Genomic DNA, 18,526 nt, shown 5'->3' with positions numbered 1-18,526 from the left:
AGAGGCATATTACAGATCCCACTCAGTCTTAGAACGATGGCAAAGTGCAGGAATATATCATCGAAGCAAATCACAAGCCAATGGAAATCTTCTTTGCCGGATCTCGCCCCATCGCCTCAATATGCCCGCAGAGGTCATCAAACAGCACCTGTGCCAATAACGGTGCAACACGCGACGGGTTGAACTTGAACTGCACCTCCATCGTCCTCTTACCTCCCTCGGTACCAGTGCTTGAAAAGATGTAAATATCCGTCGCGCGACACCGCCCATAGTGTTTCCTCGTCTCCACGAACTTCCACTCGAGCGTGCTGGACGGCGCCAGCAGTGGAATATCAAAACTAATGTCCAGATGCTGGACAATCGACCCAAACACCCCCGCGGGATCCCAATTCGTGCACCGCGCAATGATCTCCGGCATCGGCATCGCCTCGTACGGGACCGTCGCGAGCATCGCCTCCTGGACTGTTTGTAGGGCGGCGAGGTATGTGCGGTTTCTCCTACTGCTCCCGCCAAATGCGTCCACGGCGAAGGGGATCATGTTGATGCAGGGGCCCACGACGTCGAGGATCCCGTCCATGTCGATATTTCGCCCGCTCACGGCGCCACCGAAGATTACCTTGCTTGTTTTGGTTGTTTTCTGGGTGTGTTGGGCCAGGACGAGCGCCCATGCGGTATAGACTATCGTCGCGGGCGTGAATCTCGAGGTAGGGAGACGGAAGGAGTGGTGGAAGTGCCCGTCTGGCTCATCCGCATCGACATCGCCCGTGACACCATCAGTCTCCTTGTTACTCAAGATGGTCATGGAAACGCCTTCTAGGAGCTTCTTCCAAAATCGTTCCGCTTCGGGGTTGTGGCTTTCGCGGGCTAGTCGTGTCGCGTACTCGGAGAATGGCGGACCTGGAGGACGGAGCGAGGCTAATTCATCGCTGCCAGGTTGCTGGTAGAGACTCTGCAACTGCCGGAGAAGCAACGGCACCGTCCACGCATCATACTGGCTATGCTGCAGACCGAGTGCGAAACGCGCTGAACTTTCGCTTAGGGTTACATAGGTGAAATCCACAAGCTGCCGGTCAAAGCACGATGTGGCTGGCGCGGATTCCCAGTGCTGCACTGCGTCGGAGAGGGAGGCGAGGGGGACCAATGGTGTCGATATTTCGGATGCATCTAGGACGGTGGCTTCTATACCTCCGTCTTTGAGGCTGTACTGCGTGCGAAGGATCTCATTTCGCGCGACTAAACATTGAAAAGCCTTATACAGACGGGCCAGATCCAGGGGACCACGGAGGTCAACGACGATGCGGGTATAGTTTCCTTCTGGAAAGGCCCCGACGGTAGTCACCGAAACGGCCTGGATCCAGGTTGGCGCATAGGTGCTGCGCCGCTGACGAGGGGCCTGAATTACAACCATTGCTGGCGTTGCTGAGACTGGTTCCACTGGCTTCATCGTCCGAGCCATCTCATCGAGCGTGTAGCTCTTGCCGAGCACGTCACTGACCGTCAGCACCAGACCACTGCTGCGGGCTGCCGCGACGAGCTTCATCGCCTTGATTGAGTTGCCGCCGAGATGAAGGAATCTGGCGTTAGCGCAGATGTGGTGTGGAGGGACCTCGAGGGCCTGCGACCAGAGGTCTCTCATGGCAGCGTGTCTTTCAGAGTTCTCGTGGTGAGCCGAGTTGCATTCAAATCTGGACCTGCACGCGGTGTGATGGTGGCCATCCTGAATCTCGTCCTCGAACAGCTTGGTTAAGTGGCGCTGGTCGACCTTGCCTGATGTCAGTCGTGGAATACAAGTGACGGCGATCATGTACTGCGGGATCATTCGGGCAGGGAGCTGGGCCTTGAGGATTTCTCCAAGGCGACTCGTAACACTACTATTGCTCTCAATGCGTCTAGAAAGCTCGCAGCGGTCGTCATTGCTACATTCCACGCCAGCGGGCACGACGAAAGCCGCCAGAGTGGGGGACGACGAGTCAGTTGTTGTGATGAGCTGCACGCTAGCATTGCTAACCAACCCAGTGAGGCGAATGACTGCTTCGACCTCTTCCGGCTCAATTCGATGCCCGTCCAACTTGATCTGCTTATCCTTGCGGCCCAGGAAAGCGAGGGCTCCGTCTGGGAGCTGTCGGACCAGATCCCCGGTCCGATAGCCATTAGCAGGGCTACCACTATCAGACCAAGGCATTGGAGAAGCAAAAAAGCTCGTCCTAGTCGCCGCTTCATCTCTGAGGTACCCCCGCGCAACGATGGGGCCCTGGATCCACAACTCACCCACCGCGCCGATATGCATCAGCCGTCGAGGATTCCACGGATCTACCACCCATGCACGACAGGCGATGGGAGTCCCGATGCTCCCTCTATATTTCCCAGGTCCCACGCGTAAATTCGCCACGGAGCATACACACGTCTCCGTCGGACCGTAGGCGTTAATGAGCTGCACCCGCGGCGCCCAGAGATCAACAAGAGCCTGCGGCAGCGCCTCACCACCGATAATCAGCTTCTCGGCAGTTGGAATCTGCTCCGGATGAAGGAGCTTTAAGACACTGGGTACAAAGACCGCTGTATTGACCCGCATCTCGTTGATTGCGCCGGGGATATCGTTTAGTCGCTGCGTCTCTGTGGGAATGCAGACACAGCCACCGTGGATGAGTGTGCCGAAGACCTCGAGAATTGATGGGTCAAAGGCCGGCGATGTGTATTGGAACATTCTGGTCTGCTGGTTGAGGTTGAATCGTCGCCCTAGTTCTGTCATTGCCGTGCTGACGTTTCGGTGCTCGACTACAACGCCCTTGGGAACGCCGGTACTGCCGGATGTGAAGAGCACATATGTGGGGTGAGTCGAATCCATGCTCTGTGGGTGTTGTTGATGATGATGATCGGTACTTTGACATAGTCCCCTTTCGTCGAGTTTCTCCACGGTGAAGTCAAACAGGGGTGCATCGTCCACACTCCCCGAAACAAGGACCCCCTTCGCACCTAGCAACGCCAGAATATACCCCCGACGCGCCTTGGGATATGCCTGGTCTAACGGAACAAAGGCCTTGCCCGCCTTGAGGATACCGATCATGGCGATGATCATCTCGGGGGACTTTTCAATGCTGATGGGGATAAAATTGCCTTCGGCGAAGAGATCGCCGCCGTGTCTGAGTCGACATGCGAGTTTGCTGGACAAGGTATCGAGCTCAGCATACGTGATTGCTTGTCCGCGGAACAAAAGTGCCACTCGCTTGGTGTTCGCTTCTGCGGCCTCTTCGAACAGGATATGCAGGAGTTTGTTGACCGGCTCCAATTCTTGTTCATTCCACCTATTTATCAATGATTTGTCCTCGGGTGTGAGGAAATTCAGGTCGCCAAGTGCGGAGTTCTGGAGCTCAGGTGAGGCAACTTGATGAAAAACCTGGTATATTTTAGCTGTCATCCTCACTGTACATAGATTCACCAACCTCCGCAAACACCCCCATAACATTCCTAATCTCTTGACCTTTTACGACCAGCGAGTTAAAACAAGCTCGGAGCGAGACAGTTCGACTGTTTACCGCAAGCGAGATGACAAGCAGCGCCCCTGCATCTGGCGCCGGCCAGTCTGCGCCTCCTGTGTTTGTAGTAGGATCCGAGCTAAAGGAGAGGTAGCTGCGTAGCGGCAGCGCAGTAGTATCCTGCCCCTGATCATTAAAAGCCTGGTCTTTCTTAGCACAATCCACCAACTCCCCCACAGTCAACGTGCTCGCACAGTCTGCCACAAAGGTCTCTACGAAGGGTTCGCCGTCCGAGCCCACTGACAATATCCCAAAGCAAGCATTATCCCTCCCAGTGAACTGTGCCAGGACAAGTGCCCATGCCGCGCAGGCTAGAGGGCGGACGGTGGCTTCGTCGGGTGCGGGTGGAAAGGTGGTTGAGAAGAGGGGAGTTTCTAATGTCTCCGTTGTTACCCACCTTTGGGGGTTGTGATGAAAATTACCTGCTAAGCGAGAATCCGAGTTGGAGATGTATGGGTATTCGGAGGGGATAATATCGTGTCGGGGATGAATCGAGGATTGTTGTTTCGGGATAGGTGCCGCCATCGTTGAGGACGGAGTTCTATGAGAATAGAAGAATCAATGGAATAAAAAAAAAGGAATACGTACGGCCTCTAAGGCCTATATAGGCACGACCAAAGTAACTGCATAAAGAGAAGATTGAACTGAGCCAGATAAAGAGCGGTGTATGCGAGACTTGGATTGAGCAGCCTGATACTACGAATGGAGTCCTGGGAACGAGCAAAATCATACAAATGGTGCGTATATTGATGCTGATCTTGGACCATGCAAGCAAGGGCTATGTCTTGGTACAGTTATCCTCTCTTTTAGCAGTCGAAGTATGGACGACCTGCACACACAGCTTGGATTGATATGCAAATCGATGTCATGGTGCAGTGGGTTCGGCAAAGGCAAGAACTGTCTCTCATTGAGTGCAATACTCTACTTCGATTGTGCAACAATAATATCAATCCTTATTCGTAGAGAGCAGCGTCCAGTCCCTGCCAAAATCAACCTCCGAGACCAGCTTCCTATACTTCGTCCAACCATATGGATAGAAATGGACTTGGCCATCTTTCGACTAAGTACAACGAATCAGCCATCTCAGCCGTGAAGATTGTGAAACACACTTACCTTGTAGTGACTTCGGCAACTGGCAATCGCCGCCGGATGCTTCGCCTGGCCTTCGCGGAGGGACAGGGTCCATTCCCGTAGCCTATCTGCCTTTGCCATCACAGCATACCGGCGGCCATCACACTTGTCCATCTTCTTTTCGGCCTCAGCCTGTCTCGCCTGGAGATATTTCGCGAGTGAGCCGACGTATCGTGCTTGAGTCTCCAGAAGCTCAACAAAGTGGATGTCAAATCCGAGGCTGTTCGGCCCGAGGAGGTTGAAGAAGTTGGGGAAGTCGTCGACGGCGATGCCTGTAGGAAGAGTTAAGTTAGTGATAGATACTCATGATAGGGTGAAAAGATGATCAGACCATAGAGCGAGGACATATCCGACTGGTACTTTTCCACCAGCAACAGTCCCTTCCGTCCGCGTGCTGGAAAGGCGCCGCCCAATTCCTGTGTCCTGAATCCTACGTCTTGCATTAATAATACGTCTGGAATGAAGGATTGTATTATCTCACCAGTACCCCAGATCAGGACATCAACCTCTCGAGATTCCTCTATGCCAGTAACTGTATCCACAGAAGTGATACCGTTGTTGGTCAATCCTGTGACGGGATCCGTGACGAGCTCAACATGAGGCTCATTGAAGACCGGGTAATAGTCACTGAGCACAAGGGCATGTTTGCACCCGAACTTGTCCTTCGGTCTCAGTTTGTCTCTGATCTCCTCGACATGCACCTGCCGGTTTAGATGGTTGTTCGCAACGGCGACCACGGCCTTTTGCAGCCAGGTTCCCTCTGTCGCAGCGTTCCAGTGAATATACCGGGTCTAAAGACGCTGTCAACGGCAAGCCCCAAGATGAAAAGGAAAAAAGGCAGTGCCCAACCATCTCCGCATTAACCCAACGCGCCAACCTCCCGAGGACCGGGAACGTCGCAAAAGCCCATCGCTTCAATGAACTCGTCTCGGGATTAAGGCGAGGCACGCAAAACGTGGGGGTGCGCTGGTAGATGTATAGCCGGCTGACGTCTTGGACAATATGTGGAATGAGCTGCGCGGCCGACGGCCCTGTCCCGATGATACCTACTTTTTTCCCTTTCAGATCGGCCTCCTTGGGCCAGTCCACTGTGTGCCATTGTCGTCCGGTAAAGGTATCAATCCCTGGTATATCGGGCTTACTGGGGACACTATATAGGCCTGCGGCGCTTACCAGCTGAGTCTTGGGTTGAGCACTTTATTTATAGCCACGGTGGATGAACTGGGGAGGGGCCTGAGACTCACAATGCTGCACGTCCACATTCTGTCAATCCCATTCTCCAGGTTCTTCGTCCGAACAATCCAGAGAAAGCGCTCCTCATCCCATTCTGCCTGTAGTACATCGGTATTGAACGCGGTACACGTATCCAAATGGTGCTCGAGCGCCACTTTCTCCAGGTACTGCTGGATCTCAGGTTGTCCCGCGAGGCGTCTAGTCCAAACTAGTAGCCAATACAGCCGTAGCCATCCATATATTAGCACGGAACATCCGACACAAGTTTGTGTGCTTGCAAAATCTCACTTACAAGGATTTGGAGCCCAGCTAATCGAGTAAATCTCACTGGCAATGTCGCACGCCGCACCGGGGTAGGTGTGCTTCCACCATACCCCGCCGTAGCCACCGGATCGCTCAAGGATCTGGATCTCGTGGGGAAATAGGATATCCTCGCGGAGGAGGGTACAGGCCTGCACGATACCTCCAAATCCGGCTCCCACGATGATACAAACCCGGTGCTCTTCGGCCGCCATTATAGAGGCATACGCAAGACACAAAGGGTCTTCAAGGTCAAAGTAGTAGTGAAGATATCAAGAATACTGCTGGCGCAAGATTGATCTCTCTCCCCTCGCCGTGTCTGCGAGTCAACTAGCATAACCAACGCTACTCACCTATGACGCCCTTGTGTTGACTATTCTATCCCTGCAGCTTCTGGCGGCTTCTGCTTCAGGCAAGGGGTGCACCGGAATGTAAGTGACATATACGTTTAGTATGGTCTGTCAGATCTAGATTAGTTACATCACCTTATTCCTGCGTGTGTGCATAATACCCCCTTGCATTGGGGACGTAGGGCTGTGGAGCAGTAAACATTACTCGAGTGATCGCATAAAGCAATCAGACTCAAACAAGGGATGATAGATCGTCCCTGCAGGTGTGAAATTCAAGATCTCGCAGGGCTTCAACTGATGACAGGGTATTCCTAAACCCACTACATGAACGCAAGATCACCTTGGCATGAGAGCCTGCCCACAGCACGGCACGGGCATTACAAACCAATAAGAATCATTCTATTACATAAACACATGCAAGCCGGGCACAGGGGTGATTGAATGTGGTAAACGGCAACACCATCCAGCTTCACCGACTCCGGCGCCTCTTACCGCTGCTTCAATCCGATCATCTAGTTACATGGCGAGACCTTGGCGCCAGACATGTCATATGTTCGGAGTTGGTGATCTCACACCTGATCCTGGCCTGAACGCTTCAAGCAAGGCTACCTACCTACCGAGGTACCAGCACCTTGGAGCGTTACTCTGTCCGGAGTAGAGTAAGAGGTACGCAGTGCCCATCTACCACGGTGCCTGCTCGCCTGGTAACCGCATGCATTTCTTTATACTGGGAGTGAGAGGGTATGATTGTATTTATTTTCTCAATTGCTTAAGCTGCTAGACAGCGGATGGTTTTTTTTCTCTCTCCATTACTTCGATCCTGGATTTCCGCGCCTCTCTCCTGACATTGTGGGTGGGCTGGTGGTCAGAGTTTATATTTACGATAAATACACCACCTTGGCAGGAAATAAACTAATTCTGGGTTACGCTCAAAGTTGGAGTTATGGTAGACAGGCCGAAGCCATCGAGTATAAGGTGATTTGGTTTGCAATGCTTGCCATTAGTATAATATGATCCAATGCAATATATCGAGCAGATAATCAAACCTACGGTACTAACTGACAACCTAAGCCACGTGTTTTAGACTTCGTTATGTGACCTTCCCATATACCCTTTCTATCCCGAAAGCCCTTTCTTACTTACCATGCACCCCTACAACAGCATACGCCGCCCATGCACACTGCATCCATCACCTGCGCCTCTCCGCATAAACAATAACCTTTGGATACGACCAAAGCATGCCGGACATGGCCCGCTCCTCAAACATAAACTCCGGATCCGCCAGCCGAAACGAGTACTTGTACGCCAGCCTCGCGATGACAAGCTGCGACACGCGATTGGCATAGTCGGCCCCGGGGCAGACGTGCCGTCCGCTTGAAAAGGGCCGCCAGGCTGCGGGGGCTCCCTCCGTCGTCGTCTGGACCGTCGTCTCGTTGTTATCCTTTGCCACATTGAGGTCCTGGTCGTGGTCGGCCAACCAGCGCTGTGGGTGGAAGTTGTCGGGGTTCTTCCAGTAGGCGGGGTTGCGGTGCATGGAGTAGGTATCGACGGAGATTTTGACCTGTTTTGGGGGCGAAGAGGGTCTGGTTAGTATTATGGGTTATTTTAAGGATAAGACAGGTGGAGTAGCTCACCCCGCTGGGGACATAAATGCCGTCAATCTCTGTGCCAGGCGATGTGCGGGATAGGAAACGAGCGTTGATCGTGGGCGCCAGGCGGAGGGCTTCCTTGATGCAGGCGTTTAGGAACGGGAGCTGTTTCAGTGAATTCTCGTTCATGTCCTCCAGGCTCTGGAAAGCACAGTCGACTTCTTTCTGGAGGACCTCCTGCTGGCCGCCTTCACGCAGCATCAGACCGAAGCAGGATGGGAGGAACTCGGAGAGGGTCAGATAGTTTGCGAAACTACAAGGAAAGTTGTAAACTGTTAGCCCGGAGAGAGAGCACCCAATATGATGCGATGCAGACCTACACTAGCGTCACCATGTTGATGAGTAGCTCGTTCCTGGTGAGATCCTGGCAGCTCCGGTTGCCAGGAAAGTCGCCTGTGACATAGTTGGCGACTGTGTCCTGGCTCTTGTCCTGGGTGATGACGAACCTAGTAGTGCCTGTCTGTCAGCATCTATTTTTCGTTCATCAAGCTGTTCTATTAGTAATGGGCAATTACCGCCGGATTGCCTCGTCGGGGTTCAAGCCATCTGCATTGAGCAGAAAGGTCAACTTGGCAAATGTTCTGATGACGAGAATGATAAAGATGTTCAGAACGGGCGTGTTCATCCCCATGAGCAGGATTTCGAGCGCTGGGCCGAGCCAGGAGCCAAACACCTTGTAATAGTCAATCTTGCCTGCGAGAGCAGATTAGCGTCAATAGCAATAGCACTCCCAGCAACCTTGAATCTTCCCGAGACATACGCTTCGCGTCAAAGCCAATGGGCTTCACAAAGTACCGCCCACCGACAATCTGCCACGTCATCTCGCTGAGCATTGTGGACAGATCAATCGTCTCTCCACTATCGCACGCAGCTTCAACTTTTGCCTCCAGCTCTTCAAGGAACCGCATGTTGATTGCATCCTCCTGCGGCCGCACCCGGGCGAGAGCCGACTGCACGTTTTTCCTGAGCTTGCGATGGGCAGCCTCGTTGTTGACCGTGAAGATGTTGGCAATTCCAAGGAAGAGGTAGATTGCTTGTGCCCCATAGGAGCCGGTGCTGGGGAACCGTTCTTCGGGCTGGTCGTAGATTGCGTGGTAGGCTGTTGATGTCGAGAAGGAGACCTCGCGGGGTCCGATTCGAACGGCATTTCCTGACGTGACGATTAGCAACTTCTGGAAACAGATAGACCTGTCTTTCTACTGTACCCTTTCGTCGATGGAGCCGATTCAGGCTTAGATGCCACTGTCTGTTGGATAGAGTCGAAAGCACCCATATCTGGTTGCGCTATTACCATAAAAGAAGAGAACGAATGATCCGGAGGACTCACCGGAAAGATCTTAGACCCTGGAGCCGCAGCAATGTGTTTTAGGGGGTCCCTGAAAGCCCTGGCGGTGATCCAGCACAGAAGCAGGGCGGACGCCTGGTAGGGTTTTAGTATTTTCTTTCACTCGCTTGGAGAGGACTCACAGCTAGGATAAACATCTTGTTTCCCGAACCTCGCAGCAGATGTTAACTTGAACTTCAGTGGAGCGTTTGCGAGTGATATAGGGTAGATTCGAGGTGCGTTGGCGGACCAATTCATCCCACATGTCATCGAATATTAAGTACTTACTGTTACATATCCGACTGAACGTACATCCATGATCTCAATCATGACCCACCTGTATACATTCTATCAAGATAGCGGTGTGCATTCACTGACGTACGAGCTTGGTAGAACACCTGGTAGCATGTACTCCACTCCCTTGCGTCCTACTCTCACAAGCGCTATTTCTGTCTGAGATCCTCAAAGGCAACAATATTACATCTGTTGTTAAGTAAAAGGACCGGTGCTGCAAACGACTTCATGGTTCAGCCGAACAGGCCCGACAACTCCTCTGCAGATGCAAGGTATGCAATAATGGGCCACAATTCGCGCAAGTTCAATAGGTACCATTTGCTAGATTATTAAAACTCAAAAGTACCATTCCTTGACGTGTGATTAGAGATCAACAATGGGCGCATCATGCTTTATTCAAATTTATGGGATTTGTAGGGTTTCTAAAGCGTAGAGTATAAATGTATGTATTCGAGCAAGCTGAACTAAATCATAAGATCCTTCACAAGCTTGTGTGAGTTTAAAGTAGGTTTTGGCCTCCTAAAAACTTTGAAATATCTTATTACACAAGCTAAGAATAAGAACACACGCGTTATTAGTTCTATATAAAACACTACGCTACCAACCCGCGGCCCTATTTCTGAATACAAAAGATGTCAGCATGCAAGCTTACTAGCCATTCCTTGAGCACATAATGACGTAGAAAATATAGAAGCCAAGGGACCTGTTCTTTCTCCTAGAAGGGCAAGTGTGGCTGACAGCCGCCACCGTTACCAGGATTCCGGCCATGCAAGGGAGGAGGAATGATTCAAGCGGTTGGCAAGAGTACATGGCTATAGTGTAGTGCTAGCTGGTCAACCACAAGAGTCAAAATGTGTATACCATCCATCGCCTGGAACCAGTCCTCTGCCATCAAACTTGAAACATTAAACTCTACCATGACGACTTCCTCGACAGCAACCTCAGCAACCTCAGCAGCCCTGAAGTTGAGCCTGCCTCACCAGGACTTTTGCAGGACCCTACGAGGTGAGCAAGCAACCATTCCAAACCTGAATGAGTTGTTCACGGAATGGGAGCCGCGATTCCATCCGGACTGGCAGAAGGCTCGAGAGGAGGTGCTGGACCCTTGGCTTCAGAGGTACGGCCACCATGGGAATCTAAATGACACGATTCTGACAGATATAGATGGGTCGATGAGCAGCGGACCTGCGCGAAACTCCAGGCAGCGAACTTTACCAGATTCGCGGCGATTGTGTGCGCAGATGCTCCATTCGAAAGGCTATGCACGGTTGCAAAGTATTTTGCTTGGGTATGTCGTTTGTTTCACTATATATCATCCGCAACTGCTTATGATATTCCTTTGGGGTAACGAAGTACTTTATATGGGATGACCGTAAGGATACCACTCCATATCCCATCCCCCAGAGTTCCAGTTCTCATAGGCAATTGGCATCAAGGCGCAATCTGACAACCAGACTGAACTCCAGAATTTGATTGCGGCTCCTTGACGCATGATACTCAAAGCCGAGTCGCCTACCAGGAAAAGAGCAAAGAATACTTCGAACATGCTCTTTTGCGCAAGGGTAGCCGTCCGCAGTTGTCGGAGTTCACCGAGGCACAGCAAAAGGCTCTGCTGTGCTGGGACGAAGTAGGTGACGCCATCCGGGACAGCTGTAGCAGAGGTACGTGCGTAAATGGCAATTCCCTGTCTCGCCATCGCCTATGTTGCTGAATGATAGCTTAACGAGAAAATCCGTCAAGATGTGTGCGAAATTTTGCTGGCCACCATGCTGCCATTTGTTGACAGTGTCGATACGGTCGATTCCATCTACGCGCAGGACACTGTACCTACAATCGCTCAGTACTGGCACCGTCGAGACCTGACAGCGGCGGTCTATCCGGTCATAGCTACATTGTTGTGAGTAGCCTACCGTCCCGGTGATCTGAGAGCCGAAATATTAGGACGAATCCATAATTGACTATGCTATGGAAAGCTTCATCCACAACGCCACCACTTCTGTGTCAAACCTGCGGAATCCGGATCTCGCGAAGCTCTGGAAACATACTTCATACATTGTCCATATGTAAGTGAAAGCATCCCACTCTATGACCTTGTAACTGTCGAGTAGACTGACAGATTGGCAGTACGAACGATATACTATCCATGCCAAAGGAGGCAGTAAGTATTAATTCTCATGCCCAATTCCACCGCATTTTACACCGAGATATGATCAACTCACACTTATCCTCAGAGAGATGGCCAGATTGAAGGCCTCGTTCCAGTCTTAATGATGAACTACGGTCTTGACTGCGCGACAGCGATAGAATGGAGCGTCCAGCTAGCGAAGGACGAGGCTCGAGGCATCCGTGCGGTCGAGAAGCAGCTTTTGCATGAGGAGAGTAAGAACGACGGGGTGCGGAAGCTTTTGGCAGATGTCTTTATCGATGGCTGCAAGGACGTTGCCATGGGGCTGATCAACTGGAGGTTTGTACCTAACCTCCTGCAGCTTCTGTGACTATCTCCCTGAACTTGTTTTGCTAATGGATGACCAGCTATCACGGGGAGCGGTATTTTAGAAAGGAGGAAATTCAAGATGACTATACCATCAAATTTGAGCTGTAGGAGGGAGGGTGTCTGTTTATTTGTCGTTTTTAACTAGGTTGTTTTGATATGAGAATAGCGATTCCTTCGAACCGGCCCTGAAGATAGAGGTCCTAGGCACTTTGATGCTAGGTCTGTAAAGTACATGTATCCAGGTAAGCCTGATAAAAGACAGACCTGCTTGATGCAATTGATTCCCTCATGACAACGAGACACAGTAAGGGGCCACATAGTTGGATTTCCCACCGGCATGATTGAGCCCTGTGGGGAGCTACTCGCTCATGATGGAGCAAAGCAGGGAGAGAAAGGGGTATGTCGTTGTTACTTTCCAATATGAGAGGGTCACTCTCCACCATACCCTGATGAGTTCTTCTCCTTCTCTCAACCCCAGGGCCCTGGTGAAGCCCATCTAACTATGTCAACTGAAAGAATGATGGTCTCTGTTCCAAAGCACATATTGCCCGCTGGTGCGATTATCCAGGCCGTATTGGCTGTCGTCCTTGTGCAAAACGCATCGGTCAGATGGTGTTTTCTCTGCGCTCTCGTGGGCAACTTTGTCTGCTATGCTGTTTATTCCATTGCCATTTACCCACGATGGTTCAGTCCGTTTCGCCGCCTTCCGAAGCCGCGTGTACGTTGCTGTCAACCGGTGTTTGTCTTAACCACGCACTTTTGCTAACCCCCCTCAGAAAAGCAACATGCTCCTCGGCCACGCTCTCGCCGAATTTCAAATGCCCCGAGGGGACTCCTACCTTCGATTCATGAACGAAACGTCCAATGCTGGGATACTCCATCTGCAGGGCCTCTTTGGCTCCGACCAGCTCCTCCTCACGAGCACCGCCGCGCTCACCGAGACCCTGGTGCAACGGGCCTACGACTTTGAGTGGCCAGAAGGGGACCGCGGATTCTTGCGCCGCATCCTCGGCAGCGGGCTAATTACCGCCCAGGGTCATGTCCACAAGATGCAGCGGAAGCATATGGCGCAGGGGTTTGGTGTCAAGTCTATTCGGGGTCTGTATCCGCTTTTCTGGGAGCATTCGCGGGGGCTTGTGCGGGGGATTGCGCGTGAGTTGGTGATGCATTACCCCAATGGCGACTACGCTGGTCCAAATTCGATCTCTGGGGTGACGGATGTCTGTAGCTGGGCGCAGAGAGTGAGTCTGGACATTATCGGGCGGGCCGGCTTTGGCTGGGAGTTCAACACGATTGAGAATCCTGACAATGAGCTGGCCAGCAATTTCGAGCGCATCTTTGCTCCGACGCTTTCGAATGCCCTGCTCTTTGGCGTCAGTGTCTACGGGCCGGAATGGGCGTTGAACTATGTTCCAGCGGGTATTTCGAGGGATTTCGTCGCGGCCACGGCCAAAGTCCACGAGGTGTGCAGGGCTTTCATTCGGAGTACAAGTAAAGCCACCTGTACCGAGAGACCAAATGACAATATCCTATCGCAGCTTCTGAAGCAGGAGAGTATGACTGAGGACTCGCTTGTTGATCAGACACTGACTTTTCTGACGGCTGGGTGAGTTTCTTTGCCCTGATCATTGAGGTCTCTGCTGATATCCTCCACTTGCGCAGCCACGAAACTGTCGCCATCGCCCTCACATGGGCTATATACCTCCTAGCGAAGGACCCCAAAACCCAGACGCACCTCCGCGCCGAGCTCCGAAATGCCCTCCCATCCGCCGAACTCTTGTCTGACAACAACAACCTCCCCTCCATCCTCGAGTCCCTCCCCCTCCTAAACGGGGTAGTCAACGAGACTCTCCGTCTCTACCCATCGGCCCCCGTCGCCGTCCGCGTTTCGATCCGTGACACATCAATCCTGGGCACGCCCGTCCCCAAGGGCACACGGCTTATCATCGCCCCATGGTCCGTCAACCGATCACGGGACCTCTGGGGTCCTTCCGCAGAGTCGTTTGTTCCCGAGCGCTGGATTGATGTGCATACACCGAATATCACGGCGGGTGCCGGTAGTACTACCATCAATACTGCTGCTACTACAGCGGCGACAGCAGCAGCAGCAGCAAACAAGCCGCCCCTTCTAACCTTCTTGCAGGGCCCGCGGAATTGCATCGGGCAGGGGTTTGCGAGGGCGGAGCTCTTGACGCTCGTGGCTGTCTTTGTCAGGGCCTTTGAGGTCGCTCTGGTGGACTTTGCGGATATCAAGCTTCCCGGAGGCTCGCTGAGTGCGAAGCCGGCTGGTGGGATGAGGTTGAGGATTCGAGTTGTTGATGAGGCGTTTGTTCAATGATGGGTTTCGGTTCTCTTAGCATTAATACATAAGGTTTTATGGGTGCCAGAGTGTCTCCCACGGTTTAATATCACCGTGGATGTCTTGTCATGTGTCTATCTCTAATGTAAAATGATACAAAGCCTGTTAACAAAACCTGCTAGGCGCTCTAGCCTGTACTTGCACTAAAGCACAGCCCAGGTCAACATCAGTCCAAACATCTATAACCTGACAATAAAGGCATCATTTCGTCCACACGCCTCTTGCACGGCCAGGGCTGAGACACACTCTTTGGGGAAAGTTACTACAGGTAGGGTGCATGCAGTGAAATTGAAAGATACACGATGCAAAAGGAAAATCACAGAGTATTTCCAGTTGGCCAAATTCCTATAGGAACTCCTCCCTTGCAGAATATATATTTCCCAGTGTGTTTAGGTGCATACGCAGACTATAGGCCTGTCAACATTCGGCAGTCTATCCCGCCAATAGCATCGCTCTTCCACACACGTTGTGAGCCAGCCCAGCGGTGAGTCTGATGTGGATATACGATGCGTTTAATGGCTGCAGAAAGTACTGATCTCACCTGTACCATTACGTACGTGGAAACCTGAGTGCGACAGGCCATTCTCCTATTCGGGATATAGTTGGGTGTGAAATCGGACCATTTCCGATCGATCGACAATGTGTTGATCGTCACACAAGATCTAAGATCTAGCGGTCTGCCTGCAGAACATGAGTAACGAAAATCAAGGATTGGGACAGATGCAGGTGTGTCGATCGAGGTAAGGGGTGTATCCCCTTTTGTCGCAGTGCTATGAGCGTAGATTCGAGGCCGTGGGAAGACAACCAGGACGTTCTGAATATAGAGGCGTTCGCACCAACAGAGTACACGCAGCCAGTATGCGCCTGCCCATATTCCTTCCAACCCTCTGTCTGTATCCAACCTCTGTAGATACCAGATGGCGTTATCAATCGAAGTCACGCTCCCGACGCCTCCTACGTTACGAGATATCCTCGACATGGCCACCGCCACCATTCAAGGCCATCCCTTCTATGATGTTGCTCTCGGCTTCATTCTTGGCCTCCTTGCCAGTGTGCTCGCATTCTCCGCAGTTCCAGCAATATGGAATTGCCCCACGAACCCACTCCTGGGCCAAATGGTACAGCTACGAAAGAAACGGATGCGCCTATCTGGTCCCGCTGGTCGCAGTGGCGGATTCGGGCGTTTCGAGATGAAGGACCATTACGGATTGGAGCAGCAGGTACTCAATTTGGACTTTGAGGCCCCGACAATGTGGATGAATGTTGGGTTTTGGAAGGTTAGTAGGAGTTGCACCATTGACCTGGGAGGCCTGTGGAGGGGCCTACACTAGATTCAACCCTATGTAGTGCCTTGACGCTGACGATGACTACAATAGGACAATCCACACTCGCTCCCCGAAGCCTGTCAGGCCCTCTTGGAAGAGGTGCTCAACGTAGCTGGTCTTTCGTCCCACCGGACCGAGCAGCGATTTTCCGTCCTGGAGGTAGGCTGTGGCTGTGCTGAACCCGTACGATACCTCCGACAACATTTTGCAGACGCCCTCGACGTGTATATCGGAATCACCCTGAACGGCTGCCAAGCTGCCGAGGCCGTGAAGCGTATTGAGGCCTTGGGGAGCACGAGTCATATTGACAAGGCTCCTGTCGTGAAATACGGTGACAACCACATCTACTGCGCTGATGCGGCCAATCCATCCTCGTGGCCGGAGAGCCTGCACGAAACACTAAAGCAGGTCTCCTCGCTCGAGCCAATCAACAAATCTAGTGTGGAAACCCATGCACTATGGCTCCTTGCAATTGACACTCTGTACCACTTTGCCCCGACCCGCAAACACATTCTCTCCCACGCCTGCAACCAGCTCGGCGCTTCGCTCATGGCGACGGATATTATCATCCCCGACTCGATATCGTGGACCAATTGGCTGAAGCTCCGCGCAGTGTTCTTCGGACTGCAGGTCCCGTGGGCAAACATCTTGACCCGGGATGCCTACGTTCGCATGCTTGTTGAGTGTGGATACGAGAGGGACAAGATTACGATGATTGATATCACAGAGCACTGTTTTGCCGGGTTTGATTCGTGGACGCGGGGGCATATGCAGAGGTGGGAGGCAATGGGGGGGTCACCGGTTATAACGAGGGCTGTGCGCATGATGGGGTGGGTTATGGGGTGGTGGGCGAGGGCCAGGGTTGTACGGGAGTATATTATTATTGCAAGAAAGTAGGCGTCGTTTTGTTGTCATTGCAGATATATATACGCATCAGTCCGCAGTATCCCCCCGCTTATGATATCCTAGATCTCGATCGAGCCCTGCAAGCACAGCAGCTTGCCGTCCGAGAGAACGTCAGGAAGTAGGGCTTAGCCCAGGTATTTACTGCCCTGATAACTCGTGCTCACATGAAAATGGTGACTTTTCGGGCCCTTTAATACATGCCGATTGGGCCCTAAAGACCCCGGGCGACCGGCAACTCCTGAACGCCGTCATGTCTGAACTCCTAAATACAATATCTCATATACCATGCCTAATCTCCTCATCCTCGCTGATCTATTGAATACAGACGAGATGAAGATCCTCTGTCTCCACCCGTGGTACATTCTGTGTCTATTCCCTAGGACTGGAATCCGCTGACATCCTGGGCTTAGGGGTGCATCGGCCGAGATATTCGAGAAGCAGATGTCCTTGATCTGTTCCATGATCGGCGAGTCCCACGACTATGTCTTTCTTGATGGTCCCGTATCATGCGGACCCGCAAAAGGTACGTCGTAGTCAGTTACCAGGGCCCAGTATCAGTTAGGTACGAGATGCTCACCGCATTGCCTCTATTATTCGTCACCATAGAAGTCCCTCGTAATGTGCCAGGCCCTTTTTATAATTGGTACGATGGGCTGTCCTCGTCACAGGCGAGAGACGCGCATGATCTCGTCAAGGACGTCATTGAAGACGATGGCCCCTTTGACGGAGTCATTGGCTTCAGCCAGGGAGCTTCGCTTGCTCTCTCTATCCTTTACCACCATGAGATACGTCATCCCGACCGTCCACCGCCCTTTCGCTTTGCGATTTTCTTCTGCGCCGTGCTCTCGATTTCGCCGGATCCGATGTTTAACGCGGATCTCGTCGCCAAGTATTCACGATACTACAAACGGGTAAAGCACGACGAAGAGAGTGAAAAACATAAGACAACAATGGCGGAGCTGGAGCGAGGAGATTTCATCGAGGACGGCAATAGAGGAACCGCGACGCACAAGCTATCGCGTCTCAAGAACCACCGCGCGATTCTACTACTGCCAGGCCAAAAGGCCGCGCTGGTAAAAGAGCTATTCGCACTCGTCCGGCAGCTGGTGGACCACGGTGCAGAGCACGATCTTGCAGCACGGACGCAATGGAATACCCGCGGCGGCATGGAGGGCTTCCCGCGCGTGTATCACCCCTTGGTCAACACGCAGCGGATACCCATTCCGACGGTCCACATCATCGGCAGGTCAGACCCGCTACGGCGGCATAGTGAGTTGCAGGCGAGGCTCTGCAGCAAGGAATTAACTCGCGTTGTGGAGTTTGAGGGTGTGCATAAGGTCCCTCATCGGATGAATGACGTGCAGGCGGTGCTCAAGGCTGTTGAGTGGGCTATGCGGATGGCGCAGATGCGGTGACAGTTAGACAGCTGGAAGTATCAGGGACATGTTGATATATTGTGTTTGTACGTAATGGACCGATATTCTACACTCTGCTGATGAGTACCGATGTAGAGGCAGTATCTGTGGTTGACGGTTCACAAGCAGGACCATGTGAGTTTAACGATAGACCTTCTAATAGCGAGGAGACTTGTAAACTATCTGGCGACAGGGTTGCTTTCGGAGTTGCTG

General features: G+C 52.3%; 7 protein-coding genes across 7 annotated transcripts; 4 read left to right on the top strand and 3 right to left on the bottom strand.

Moving 5' to 3' along the window:
• Nucleotides 1-70: 70 nt before the first annotated feature.
• BJY04DRAFT_230650 (uncharacterized protein) lies at nucleotides 71-3,064 on the bottom strand (the record flags this gene model as incomplete). The annotated part of the gene is made up of 2 exons (XM_073719335.1): nucleotides 71-2,742; nucleotides 3,058-3,064. The coding sequence occupies 2 exons, from the start codon at nucleotides 3,062-3,064 to the stop codon at nucleotides 71-73; spliced, it is 2,679 nt and encodes an 892-aa protein (XP_073567169.1).
• A 1,415-nt stretch (nucleotides 3,065-4,479) lies between these two features.
• BJY04DRAFT_209957 (flavin-containing monooxygenase) lies at nucleotides 4,480-6,412 on the bottom strand (the record flags this gene model as incomplete). The annotated part of the gene is made up of 7 exons (XM_073714192.1): nucleotides 4,480-4,593; nucleotides 4,647-4,936; nucleotides 4,996-5,094; nucleotides 5,146-5,455; nucleotides 5,529-5,840; nucleotides 5,909-6,105; nucleotides 6,190-6,412. 7 exons carry the CDS (start codon nucleotides 6,410-6,412, stop codon nucleotides 4,480-4,482), a joined length of 1,545 nt encoding a protein of 514 aa, XP_073567168.1.
• A 1,324-nt stretch (nucleotides 6,413-7,736) lies between these two features.
• Nucleotides 7,737-9,678, bottom strand: BJY04DRAFT_209956 (cytochrome P450; the record flags this gene model as incomplete). The annotated part of the gene is made up of 7 exons (XM_073714191.1): nucleotides 7,737-8,108; nucleotides 8,182-8,449; nucleotides 8,517-8,642; nucleotides 8,712-8,889; nucleotides 8,957-9,368; nucleotides 9,524-9,616; nucleotides 9,664-9,678. 7 exons carry the CDS (start codon nucleotides 9,676-9,678, stop codon nucleotides 7,737-7,739), a joined length of 1,464 nt encoding a protein of 487 aa, XP_073567167.1.
• A 987-nt stretch (nucleotides 9,679-10,665) lies between these two features.
• BJY04DRAFT_222101 (terpene synthase family protein) lies at nucleotides 10,666-12,416 on the top strand (the record flags this gene model as incomplete). Its single annotated transcript, XM_073717300.1, has 7 exons — nucleotides 10,666-10,931; nucleotides 10,979-11,102; nucleotides 11,533-11,711; nucleotides 11,788-11,877; nucleotides 11,939-11,972; nucleotides 12,046-12,278; nucleotides 12,347-12,416. 7 exons carry the CDS (start codon nucleotides 10,666-10,668, stop codon nucleotides 12,414-12,416), a joined length of 996 nt encoding a protein of 331 aa, XP_073567166.1.
• Nucleotides 12,417-12,810: 394 nt separating this feature from the next.
• Nucleotides 12,811-14,646, top strand: BJY04DRAFT_222100 (cytochrome P450; the record flags this gene model as incomplete). The annotated part of the gene is made up of 3 exons (XM_073717299.1): nucleotides 12,811-13,026; nucleotides 13,085-13,914; nucleotides 13,971-14,646. The coding sequence occupies 3 exons, from the start codon at nucleotides 12,811-12,813 to the stop codon at nucleotides 14,644-14,646; spliced, it is 1,722 nt and encodes a 573-aa protein (XP_073567165.1).
• Nucleotides 14,647-15,584: 938 nt separating this feature from the next.
• BJY04DRAFT_222099 (SAM-dependent methyltransferase) lies at nucleotides 15,585-16,889 on the top strand (the record flags this gene model as incomplete). The annotated part of the gene is made up of 2 exons (XM_073717298.1): nucleotides 15,585-15,944; nucleotides 16,044-16,889. The coding sequence occupies 2 exons, from the start codon at nucleotides 15,585-15,587 to the stop codon at nucleotides 16,887-16,889; spliced, it is 1,206 nt and encodes a 401-aa protein (XP_073567164.1).
• A 339-nt stretch (nucleotides 16,890-17,228) lies between these two features.
• On the top strand, nucleotides 17,229-18,313 carry BJY04DRAFT_209954 (serine hydrolase-domain-containing protein; the record flags this gene model as incomplete). The annotated part of the gene is made up of 3 exons (XM_073714190.1): nucleotides 17,229-17,254; nucleotides 17,309-17,421; nucleotides 17,505-18,313. The coding sequence occupies 3 exons, from the start codon at nucleotides 17,229-17,231 to the stop codon at nucleotides 18,311-18,313; spliced, it is 948 nt and encodes a 315-aa protein (XP_073567163.1).
• Nucleotides 18,314-18,526: the final 213 nt, after the last annotated feature.

Source organism: Aspergillus karnatakaensis, assembly GCF_047715665.1.
Source record: "Aspergillus karnatakaensis strain CBS 102800 unplaced genomic scaffold BJY04scaffold_56, whole genome shotgun sequence".
NCBI classification, from domain to species: Eukaryota; Fungi; Ascomycota; class Eurotiomycetes; order Eurotiales; family Aspergillaceae; genus Aspergillus; species Aspergillus karnatakaensis.
The sequence above is the reverse complement of the archived record's forward strand: the minus strand, read 5'-3'. Positions and strand labels throughout refer to the sequence as shown.